This window comes from Mobula birostris, chromosome 4, assembly GCF_030028105.1.
Source record: "Mobula birostris isolate sMobBir1 chromosome 4, sMobBir1.hap1, whole genome shotgun sequence".
In the NCBI taxonomy this organism is placed as follows: Eukaryota; Metazoa; Chordata; class Chondrichthyes; order Myliobatiformes; family Myliobatidae; genus Mobula; species Mobula birostris.
In genome coordinates, this window is record NC_092373.1 from 933,839 (window position 1) to 946,650 (window position 12,812).

General features: G+C 42.8%; 1 protein-coding gene across 4 annotated transcripts in view; it reads right to left on the reverse strand.

Moving 5' to 3' along the window:
• Positions 1-12,812, reverse strand: part of masp1 (MBL associated serine protease 1) — a 208,818-nt gene that overhangs the window by 179,838 nt on the left and 16,168 nt on the right. For all 4 annotated transcript variants that reach the window (XM_072254845.1, XM_072254843.1, XM_072254846.1 and 1 more), the window contains one exon: positions 7,181-7,377. In XM_072254845.1, the coding sequence (XP_072110946.1) occupies positions 7,181-7,377 (197 nt within the window). The remainder of the gene's footprint in view (positions 1-7,180; positions 7,378-12,812) is intronic.

Here is a 12,812-nt window from a genome sequence, read left to right on the forward strand (position 1 = left end):
AAAAGCATGCAGACATGATCAAGAGCTTCAGTTGTCATACGGACCAAACATCAGAGGAGAAAAGCCAGACTGGTTCAAGCTGACAAGAAGGCGACAGTAACTCAAATAACCACGCATTAAAACAATAGTGTGCAGAACATCTCTGAATACACACATAAGAACATAAGAAATAAGAAATAGAAGCAGGAGTAGGCCACCCAGCCCATCCAGCCTGTCCCGCCATTCAATAAGATCATGCCTGATCTGTCCGTAAACTCAGCTCCATCTACCTGCCTTTTCCCCATAACCCTTAATTCCCTTACTATGTAAAAACCTATCTAACTGTATCTTAAATATATTTAGTGAGGAAGCCTCAATTGCTTCCCTGGGCAGAGAATTCCACAGATTCACCACTCTCTGGGAAAAACAGTTTCTCCTCATCTCTGTCCTAAATCTTTTTCCCTGAATCTTGAGGCAATGTTCCCTGGTTCTAGACTCACCTACCAATGGAAACAACTTTCCTACTTCCATCTTTTCTATCCCTTTCAAAATTTTGTATGTTTCTATAAGATCCCCTTTCATTCTTCTGAATTCCAGAGAGCATAGTCCCAGGCAACTCAATCTCTCCTCATAGGTTAACTCCTTCATCCCTGGAATCAAACTGGCGAACCTCCTCTGCACTGCCTCCAAAGCCAGTATATCCTTCCTCAAACACAAGGAGATCTGCAGATGCTGGAATTTCAAGCAACACACATAAAAGATGCTGGTGAACGCAGCCGGCCAGGCAGCATCTCTAGGAAGAGGTACAGTCGACATTTCAGGCTGAGACCCTTCATCAGGACTAACTGAAAGAAAAGCTAGTAAGAGATTTGGAAGTGGGAGGGGGAGGGGAAGATCCGAAATGATAGAAGACAGGAGGGGAAGGGATAGAGCCAAGAGATGGATAGTTGATTGGCAAAAGGGATATGAGAGGATCATGGGACAGGAGGCCTAGGGAGAAATAAAGGGGGAGGGGGGGAGCCCAAAGAATGGGCAAGGGGTATAGTGAGAGGGACAGAGTGAGAAAAAGAATGTGTGTATATAAATAAATAACAGATGGGGTACGAGGGGGAGGTGGGGCATTAGCGGAAGTTTGAGAAGTCAATGTTCATGCCATCAGGTTGGAGGCTACCAGACGGAATATAAGGTGTTGTTCGTCCAACCTGAGTGTGGCTTCATCTTTACAATAGAGGAGGCCATGTATAGACATATCAGAATGGGAATGGGACGTGGTCTTATGTTAAGCTCCCAGCTATAATCTTCTTCCCACCACGATTCACTAATGCCCACAATGTCATAATGACCCAAATTATTGTGCCCTATGAGAATTTCAGTCTGATTCTGGGCCCTGGTCTGTGTTTAACAGGATGATAGAAATGGACAGCACTGGGCTTCAGTAGTGACTCTATGAGCATCCCTTAGAAGAGATATAATGGTCAATTACTGAATCTGCTGAGGAAGGACAGGCAGCTTCACATTCCATTTCATCTGTGCTTATCCTAGTGTCCAAAATACCACAGGACCATAAAGTATAGGAACAGAATTCGCCCATTCAGCCTATTGAGTCTGCTCTGCCTTTTCACCATGGCTGATTTATTATTCCTCTCAACTCTATTCTCCTCTCTTTTCCCCTTAACCTTTGAAGCCCTGATTAATCAAGAACCTATCAACCTCCACTTTTAATATACGCAGTGACTTGGACTGCATTGCCACCTATGAAAACAAATTCCACAGATTCACTGCCTTCTGGCTATAGAAATTTCTCCTAATCTCTGTCCTAAATAGGCATTTCTCTATTCAGAGGTTGTGTCCTCTGGTCCTAGACTCCCATACGATAGGAAACATCCTCTCCACATCCACTCTATCTTGGCCTTTCAATATTCGATAGGTTTCAATGAGATTTCCACAACCACCCCCCCCCCCAACATTCTTATAAACTCTAGCGAGCACAGGCCCAGAGCCATCAAATGCTCATCATATGTCAACCCTTTCATTCCTGCAAGTTGACCTTTAGGGAATCCTGCACAAGAACTCCCACCTCCCTTTGCACCTCCGATTTTTGAATTTTTTCCCCTATTAAAAAGTAGTCCACGCCTTTATTCTTTCTACCAACATGCATGGCCATACACTTCCCTACACTATACTCCATCTACCACTTTTCCCCGCATTCTTCCAATCTAAGTATTTCTGCTTCCTCAACACTACCTGCCCCTCCAGCTACCTTCGTATCGTCTGCAAACTTGACCACAAAGCTATCAACTCCTTCAACCAAATCATTAACATATAACCTAAAAAGAAGCAATCCCTACACTGACCCTGCGATGCATCACTAGTCACCAGCAGCTAATCAGAAAAGGCACCCTTTATTCCCTCTTTGCCTCCTGCCATTCTTCTATCATCTTTCCTAGAATACCATGGGCTCTTATCTTAAGCAACCACCTGTTTTTGGCTCTTTGTCAAAGCCTTTCTGAAAATCCAAATAAACAAAATCCACTGATTCTTCGTCTATCTTGCCTGTTATTTCCTCAAAATAGAGGAACATCCACGTAGAACAGAGTTGGAGGAATTCCTTTAGCCAGGGGGCAGTGAATCTGTGGAATTCATTGCCACAGATGGCTGTGGAGAGCAAATCGTGGGGTATATGGACAGGTATATGGAGGAATTTAAGGTGGGGGCTTAAATGGGAGACAGTGTTTGAGGGTCGGCATAACATTGTGGGCCGAAGGGCCTGTACTGTGCTGTACTATTCTATGTTCTATGTCTCCTTAAAGTGGAGTTTGATAGGTTCTTAATTAATAAGGGCGTCAAAGCTTCAGGAAGAAAACAGGAGAATAGAATTGAGGGGGTTAATAAATCAGCCATGATGGAATGGCAGAGGAGACTTGATGGGCTGAATAGCCTAATTCTGCTCTTACGTCATTGGGTGCATTTAAGGCAGAGATAGATAGGTTCTCGGTTAGCCAGAGCATCAAATGGTATGGGGAGAAGGCAGGGGAGTGGGGATGACTGGAAGAATTGGATCAGCCCATGATTGAATGGCGGAGCAGATTTGATGGGCCGAATGGCGTACTTCTGCTCCTATATCTTATGGTCTTATGTCTTGCATAAAAATTATGAGAGGTATAAATAGGGTAGATAAATCAGAGTGTTTTTCCTCTGGAAGTAGATTTGAGATCAGTTGGCCTGACTTTAAGACTCTTGGACAAAATAGTGATCTTAGTTCTGGATGTTTCAAGACCATCGTTGGAAACATTGTTTCCAAATGGGTTTCCCAAAGACCCTTCCACCACTTGAACATTCTCATTCCCTCAGGTAGAGTACAAACCCTTCCCTAATAGTATTCTCCAGAAACTGGGCTGTGATTGCTGTTTCTATACAGTTTCCCATACAGTTCCACCACTTGTCCATCCTCATTACGGACCCTTCCCCAGTAGATCTGTCTACAAGCTGAACTATGATTGCTGTTTCCAAAGGATTCTATCCAGAACTGTGATTACTATTTCCACAGGGTTCTCCACAAACACTCCCAACACTTGTCCATTCTCATTCCCTAAGGCAGAGTACAGACCTCTTCCATGTATCACTCTCCATATATGCATTAATAATCCCTTGAATTAATACTGGATTCACCCCACCCAAGTTCTTCACACTAAGGCACATCTAGTCAGTATTGGGAAAGTTAAATCCCCTATTATACACTCCTATTCTTTGTACAGCCGCCCTGTTTTGTTTTGTCTCCTTATCTGCTCTTCTAATTCCACCACTGAGTGGGTTAGTGCAAGATCTACATTTCTTATTAGCTTTCAGTTCCTCTGCTTCCTAGGAAAACAACTCCAGCAACATAATCTCTCACTATAGTTTCAAAGAATGGGGGGGGCGGGGGGGGAGGTGGAGGGATATCACTGAAACCTGTCAAATATCGAAAAGTCTGGACAGAGTGGATGTGAAAAGGATGTGTCCTATAGTCGGGGAGTCTCGGACCAGAGGGCACAGCTGCAGAACAGAGGGACATCCATTTAGAATGAGATGAAGAAGAATTTGTTTCGCCAGACGGTTGTATATCTTGAGAATTCATTGCATAGATGACTGTGGAGGTCAAGTCATTGGGTATAATTAAAGCAGAGGTGGATAGGTTCTAGATTAGTTAGGGTATCAAAGGTTACGGGAAGAAAGTAGAGAATAGTGTTGAGAGGGATAATAAATTGGCCATGATGGAATGGCAGAGCCAAAGGGCTGAATGGCCTAATTCTGCTCCAATGTCTTATGGTGTAACATAATCTCTCCGCCTAACTACAATCTTTCAGCCCTAGGAACATCCCTGTACATTTCCACAGTATCCTCATCCATGCCATTTTTCCTCCATTGTGCTAATACAACTATCCACAGTACAGAGAACTGAAACCAGTTTGTAATTGGTTCAGCCAATTTTCTGATAGATGGTGATCCCCAGTGAACTTGCGTGTGTATTCGGCTGGGAGATGGGTGGGTGGGAGAGAATGGTCCCAGTGTAATTTGGGGCGGCACAATAGCATAGTGGTTAGCATCACACTTTACAGTACCAGTGACCCGGGTTCAATTCCTGCCACTGCCTGTAAGGAAATTGTACATTCTCCCCTGACCATGTGGGTTTCCTCTCGCATTCCAAAGACGCACCGTTTGGTAGGTTAATTGGTCATTGTAAATTTTCCCGTGATTAGGGTAGGATTAAATTGGAGGACTGCTGGGTGGCACAACTTGAAAGGACAGAAGGGCCTACTCCATGCTATATGTCAATAAGTAACTAAATGAATAATTAATTTATGCAGGCACTTTACAGTAGGATATGTTACACGTTCAGTTAAAACCATAAAACACAGGAACAGGTAATTTGACCTACAATGTATGCTGAACCAACTAAGTTAGTAAGCAAACAGCTAACTAATCTCTTCTGCCTACACAATATCCATATCCTTCAATTTTCTTCAAATTCATATTACTGCCCATCGAAACATTATTTAAACGTCCCTAACGAATCTGCCTCTACCATCACCCTGGGCAGTGCATTCCCCATACCTACCACTCTATATAAAAAGACTTGTTCCTCACATCTCCTTTGAAATTACCCCCTCTCACCTTAAATGCATAGGTATTAGATATTTAAATCCTTGGAAAAAGATTGTGTGTCTATGCCTCTTAATCTCAAACCTCTATTAGATCTCCCCTCAGCCTCTGCCACTCCAGAGAAAACAACCCAAGTTTGTACAATTTCTCGTTGTAGCACATACCCTCTAATCCAGGCAGCATCCAGGTAAACCTCTTCTGCACCATTTCCAAAGCCACAACATCCTTCCTATTATGCAGCACTTCCATATTAATTTGACAAAGGAACTAAAGTTCCTCCAGTTCAAGTTTATACTCATTTAGCTCTTTACTCACATATAGAGCTACAGTGGCATGCAAATGTTTGGGCACTCCTGGTCAAAATTTCTGTTACTGTGAATAGATAAGAGAGTAAAAGATGACCTGATTTCCAAAAGGCATAAAGTTAAAGATGACATTTCTTTAATATTTTAAGCAAGATTTCTTTTTTATTTCCATCTTTTACAGCTTCAAATTAACAAAAAAGGAAAAGGGCCCGAAGTAAAAGTTTGGTGCATGACTCCTTTTGGCAAATATCACAGCTTGTAAATACTTTCTGTAGCCAGCTAAGAGTCTTTCAATTCTTGCTTGGGGATTTTCACCCATTCCTCCTTGCAAAAGGCTTCTAGTTCTGTGAGATTCTTGGGCCGTCTTACATGAACTGCTCTTTTGAGGCCTATCCACAGATTTTCAATGATGTTTAGGTCGGGGGACTGTGAGGGCCATGGCAAAACTTTCAGCTTGTGCCTCTTGAGGTAGTCTATTATGGATTTTAAGGTGTGTTTAGGATCATTATCCTGTTGTAGAAGCCATCCTCTTTTCATCTTTAGCTTTTTTTTTTACAGATGGTGTGATGTTTGCTTCCAGAATTTGCTGGTATATAATTGAATTCATTCTTCCCTCTACCAGTGAAATGTTCCCCCGTGCCACTCACTGCAACACAAGCCCAAAGCATGATTGATCCATCCCCGTGCTTAACAGTTGGAGAGGTGTTCTTTTCATGAAATTCTGCACCCTTTTTTCTCCAAACATACCTTTGCTTATTGTGGCCAAAAAGTTCTATTTTAACTTCCACAGATCTTGTTTCCAAAATAAATCAGGCTTGTTTAGATGTTCCTTTGCAAACTTCTGACGCTGAATTTTGTGGTGAGGATGCAGGAAAGGTTTTTTTCTGATGACTCTTCCATAAAGGTCATATTTGTGCAGGTGTCGCTGCACAGTATAACAATGCACCACCACTCCAGTCTGCTAAATCTTCCTGAAGATCTTTTGCAGTCAAACAGGGATTTTGATTTGCCTTTCTAGCAATCCGACAAGCAGTTCTCTCGGAAAGTTTTCTTGGTCTTCCAGACCTCAACTTGACCTCCACCGTTCCTGTTAACTGCCATTTCTTAATTACATTACGAACTGAGGAAACGGCTACCTGAAAACGCTTTGCTATCTTCTTATAGCCTTCTCCTGCTTTGTAGACATCCTTTATTTTAATTTTCAGAGTGCTAGGCAGCTGCTTAGAGGAGCCCATGGCTGCTGATTGTTGGGACAAGGTTTGAGGAGTCAGGGTATTTATAAAACTTTGAAATTTGCATCACCTGGCCTTTCCTAATGATGACTGTGAACAAGCCATGGCCCTAACAAGCTAATTAAGGTCTGAGACCTTAGTAAAAGTTATCTGAGAGCTCAAATCTCTTGGGGTGCCCAAACTTTTGCATGGTGCTCCTTTCCGTTTTTTCACTCTAAAATTGTACAAAACAAAAATAATACACTAATCTTGCTTAAATGTAGAAAAGAATGTTTCATCTTTAACCTTATGACTTTTAGAGATCAGCTCATCTTCTACTCACTTAACTATTCACAGTAACAGAAATTTTGACTAGGGGTGCCCAAACTTTTGCATGCCACTGTAAATGAAACAACATTCCCTGGGACCAAAGTACAAAACAGAATACGCAGTCAGATATATTGTTAATCAATGGGCCTTCTTTAGGTCACTGATTATGCCCATATAACAAGCAACACATTCCAATACACACATTTCGGTGCTCACCTTCAGATAATCATAAGGGCAATCCACATCTGGGTGGTCTTCTAGATCAAAGATGTCAACAAACTCCAGCGTGATAAGAAACCCATCTTCCATTTCAATGCGGTACAAACAGTCTGAACTCTTGGGGTATGGATTGGGATAGTCTGGGCTGCTGACTATTCCTGATCTTTCTGTGAATACATTATCGCTACACTCGACTGGTGGGAAACAAAAAACATCAATTATTTAATTTGATTTTGATAGAAATGGTGGGACTATTAAAATAGTGTGAGGTCATGCTCTCTTCGCACTGTTGCCATCAGGACGGTGGTACAGGATTCTCAGGACCCACTCCACCAGGTTCAGGAACAGTTATTACCCTTTAACCATCAGGCTGTTGAACCGGGGGGGGGGGGGGTTAAATTTCACTCACCCCAACACTGAACTGTTCTGACAACCTATGGACTCACTCTTAAGGACTCTTCATCTCATGTTCTCATGTTTATTGCCCTTTTTTCATTTTTGAATTTGCATAGTTTGTTGCATTTAGTACATTGGTTGTTTACCCGTTTTTGGTATCTGTGGTTTTTCTTTTTTTTTGGCGTATGCCTGCCTGCATGCGAGTCTGTGCGTGCGTGTCTGCATGTGCATGCGAGTCTGTGCGTGTGCTTCTGCGATCATGTCTTTTTCATGGCTTTTTACAAGGGGCAGAGTGAGAGAGAGACTGTGTGACGCGCCACTCCTCACAAAGACATTTTCGCAGTATTTTACCCTTTATTTTACGAGGTCGAGTTGCGATCTCGACACTCAACCGGGCACGGATGGAAAGCGTACTCGGGAGCGGACCCGACTGGATTCAAACTCGGGAACCTCCACTCCCGAGTCTGGCGCCGATGTCATTGTGTCACCAGCCGGCCCAGGTATGTGTAGTTTTTCATTGATTCTATTTTGTTACTGCAAGTGCTCACAGGCAAATGAATCTCAGGGTTGTACATAGTGACATATATGTACTTTGATAATAAATTTCCTTTGAACTTTGACTGTTAAATGCTGGTGTTGGGAAAGAAAGACAGCAAGTTACCTTGCAGGTAAAGTGAATAATTAATAAGTTCTGGGGGTCTAGAGGATATGCATTTACAATGAGAGAAGCAGTAGACACCTGGAGTGGGCTTCTGGGAATGGTGGTGACAGAAACAGACACTATAGTGGCATTTATGGGCATGTACATAGGTACATGAATACACAGCATCTATGAATATGGAGGGACATGGATCATGAGTAGGCAAAAGAAACTGAATTTAATTTTGTATCTTGTTTGGCACATACATCATGATTCAAAGGGCTTGTTCCTATGTTGTGCTGTACTCTTCTATCTCAACTACAGTACACAGAGCAAACAGTGCAAAATAAAGAAGTCTTGCTAACACAAAAGAGTTAAGGTGCAAGAACCAGAGATGAAGAGTCTTTGAAAGTAAATCCATAGGTTGTGGAATCAGTTCAGAGTTGGGTTGAGGAAAGTTATGCCTTCTGGCTCAAGGGGCTGATGGCTAATGGCTGAGGGGTAGTAACTGTTCATGAACCAGGTACTGTGGGTCCTAAGGTTCCTGTACCTCCTCTCTAATGGCAGCAGTGAGAACAGCAGTGGTGGGGGTCCTTGATGATGGATGCTGCTTTCTGCACCAGCGCTGTGTAAATATGCTCAATCGTAGGGAGGGACTTACCCATGAAGGATTGGACTGTATCCACTACTCTTTGTAGGATTTCCTGTTCAAGGACATTGGTGATTCCATACCATTCTGTGATGTAAACAGTCAATATACTCTCCACCACACATCTATAGAAGTTTGTCGAAGTCGTCACCGAAGGCCAGTGTGCCATTTTGTTGTATCAGGAGCAAGAGGGTAGCCAGGGAAAGAGTGGGTCCTCATCAGGACCAAAGGATTTATCTCTCTGAGCAGCCAGGTGGTGGGCTGTAAAACTGCTCCTAAGCAACCAATTTCACATCATATGTCATGATAAGAAAGCAAATCCTCAGATCCTATATGAATGAATACATATCAAACACAAGAGATCTGGCAGATGCTGGAAATCCAGAGCAACGCAACGCAACACAACACACACACACACACACACACAAAAAAAATGTTGATGGAACTCAGCAGATCAGGTAGCATCCTGGAAATGAACACCCTTCATCAAGACTGGAAAGGAAGGGGGAATATGTCAGAATAATTAGGTGGGGGAGGGGAAGAAGGACTAGCGAGGTGACAGGTGAAACCAGGCAAGTGCAAAAGGTAAAGGGCTGGAGAAGGAATCTGATAAGAGAGGAGAGTGGACCATAGGAGAAAGGGAAGGTGAAAGCGCACCACAGGGAGGTGATAGGCAGCTGAGGAGAAGAGATAAGAGGCCAGATTGGGAGAAGAGAAGAGGGAAGGGCTATTTACTGAGGATGGCAGGAGTTATTCACATCTGAAATGATAAGGGCTAATCAAGGATAGACTCTCACAAATTTCTACAGACGTACTTCGGAGAGCATTCTAGCATTCTAACTGGTTGCATCACTGTCTGGCATGGAGGGACCAGAGCAGAGGAGCGGAAAAAACTGCAGAGAGTTGTAAATCGTGGGCACTAGCCTCCCCGGCAGAGACGACATCTTCAACAGGCGATGCCTCAAGGCAGCATCCATCATTAAGGACCCCAACACCCAGGACATGCCCTCTGCTCATTGCTACCATCAAGGAGGCAGCACAGGAGCCTGAAGGCACACACTCAACATTTTAGGAACAGCTTCATCCCCACCACCATCTTATTGTATTTCTTTTATTATGCATTGCAATGTTCTGCTACCGCAAACCAACAAATTTCATGACATATGCTAGGGATATTAGACCCGATTCTGATTCCGAAGACTAGTCCAGAAGTTTAAGGCAGATGAGATTGAAATTTGGTTTAGTGACAGGAAGCAGGGGGTAGTTGTGGAAAGATGCTTTTCTGATTGGAAGTCTGTGCTGCATAAATGGTGTGCCGCAGATATCAGTGCTGGGATTCTTTTTATTTGCAATATGACTTAGAGGTGAATGCAGATGTAGTTGCATGTTCTTCCCATGATCACGTAGTTCCTCAGGTGCTCCAATTTTCTCCCGCATTCCAGGTTAGTAAGTGGTAGGAATGCTATATTGGCACCAGAAGCATGGCAACACTTGCGTATTGCTCCCAGCACATCCTCACTTTGACACACTTGTATTGGTCATTGACACAAATGACATATTTCACTGTAAATTTCAGTGCAGACAAGTGAAGGCAACCTTTATCTTGATTAATAAGGCCATTGACCATAAGACATATGAGCAGAATTAGGCCATTCAGCCCATTGAGTCTGATCTGCCATTCCATCATGGCCAATCCCAGATCTCCCTCACTAAGTCTACAGATAATACAAAAGTTTAGCAAAGATTAAGAATAGAACAGAATATAGATCAAACAACGCTGGGTGGAGCACAAACCAGTATGTGCACAGTGGTGACTCTACACAGATCAGGTAAGCATACTTTTTACACAGCCACTGCATTTGTAAATACGAGTGTGCAGACACCAGAGAAGAACTTCTTTCACAGGAACCCTACCTATGACAGCATGAACAAACTGAAAGAGGGTGCTGAAGAGATTGAGGCATTAGTAATGATCTTTCAAGAATCACTTGATTCCAGCATGGTTCTAGAAGCCTGGAAAATTGCTCACGTCACTCCACTTGTCAAGAAGGGTGAGAGGCAGCAGAAAGGAAACTATAGGCCAATTAGTCTAACCTCAGTGGTTGGGAAGATGTTTGAGTCCATTATTAAGGGTGAGGTCTGAGGATACCTGGAGGCACATGATAAAATAGGCCATAGTCAGCATGGTTTCCTCAAGAGAAAATCTTGCCTGACAAATCTGTTGGAATTCTTTGAAGAAATAACAAGCAGGATAAACAAGACAGGATTGGCTGATGTATACTTGGAGTTTCAGAAGGCCTTTTGACAAGGTGCCACACTTGAGGCTGCTTAACTAGCTATGAGCCCATGGTATTACAGGAAAGATTCTAGCACAGATAGAATAGTGGCTGATTGGTAGAAGACAGAGTGGGAATAAAGGGAGCTTCTTCTGGTTGGTTGCAGGTGACTAGAAGTGTTCCACAAGGGTCTGTGTTGGGATCGATTATTTTTACGTTAAGTGCCAATGATTTGGATGATGGAATTGATGGCTTTGTTGCAAAGTTTGCAAACATGAAGATAGGTTGAGGAGCAAGTAGTTTTGAGGAAGTAGAGAGGCTACAGAAGGGCTAAGACACAATAGGAGAATGGGCAAGAAATGGCAGATGGAATAGTGTTGGGAAGTGTATAGTCATGCACTTTGGTAGAAGAAATGAAAGAGTTGACTATCTTCTAAATGGAGAGAAAATACAAAAAACTGAGGTGCAAAGGGACTTGAAAGACCTTGTGCAGTATTCCCTGAAGGTTAAATTGCAAGTTGAGTTTATGGTGAAGAATGCAAATGCAATGTTAGCACTCCTTTCAAGAGGACTAGAATATAAAATCAAGGATGTAATGCTGAGTCTTTATAAAGCACTGGTGAGGCCTCACTTACAGTATTCTGAGCAGTTTTGGGCCCCTTATCTTAGAAAGGATGTGCTGAAACTGGAGAGGGTTCAAAAGAGGTTCATGAAAAGGATTCCAGGATGGAATGGCTCGTCATATGAAGAGCGTTTGATAGCTCTGGGCCTGTATTCACTACAATTCAGAAGAATGAGGAGTGACCTATCAAATGGTGAAAGATCTTGATAGAGAAGATGTTTCCTATGGTGGGAGAGTCTGACCAGAGGACACAGCCTCAGAATAGAAGGGTGCCCTTTTAGAAAGGACATGAGGAGGAATTTCTTTAGCCAGAGAGTGGTGAATCTGAGGAATTCTTTGTCACAGGCAGCTTTAGAGACCAAATCTTATGTATATTTAAAGCGGAGGCTGATAGATTCTTGACTGGTCTGGGCATGAAAGGATAAGGGAAGAAGGGAGGTGACTGGGGCTGAGAGAAAATTTGAAACAGCCATGATGGAATGGCGGAGCAGACTGTGGGACAAGTGGCCTAATTCTGCTCCTATGTCTTCTGGTCTTATAGTTTTATTATAATCAAATATTGCTGTGATGATTGTACATTCTAGTATCAATTGTTAGACGACAATAAAGTATAAAGTATTATGACGGGACAGGGTAAATACAAGCAGGTTTTTTCCACTGAGCTTGGATGAGTCTACAACTAGAGGTCATGGGTTAAGGGTAAAAGGTGAAATGTTTAGGGAGAACATGAGAGGGACCTTCTTCACTCAGAAGGTGGTTGGAGTGTGGAACAAGGTGACAACAGATGTGGTGGATACGGTTCGATTTCAACCTGTTTTGTGACTGCCTGGAAGGAGGCAAATCCCAAGGTTGTATGTAGCATACATACTTTGATAATAAATGGACTTTAAACATTTAAGAGAAATTTTGATAGCTACATGGATGGGAGGGGTATGGTCTGGATGCAGGCTGATGGGACTAGGCAGATTAATAGTTTGGCATGGACTAGATGTGCCCCAGGGCCTGTTTCTGTGCTGGAGCATTCTATAACACTATTAGCTGAGAAT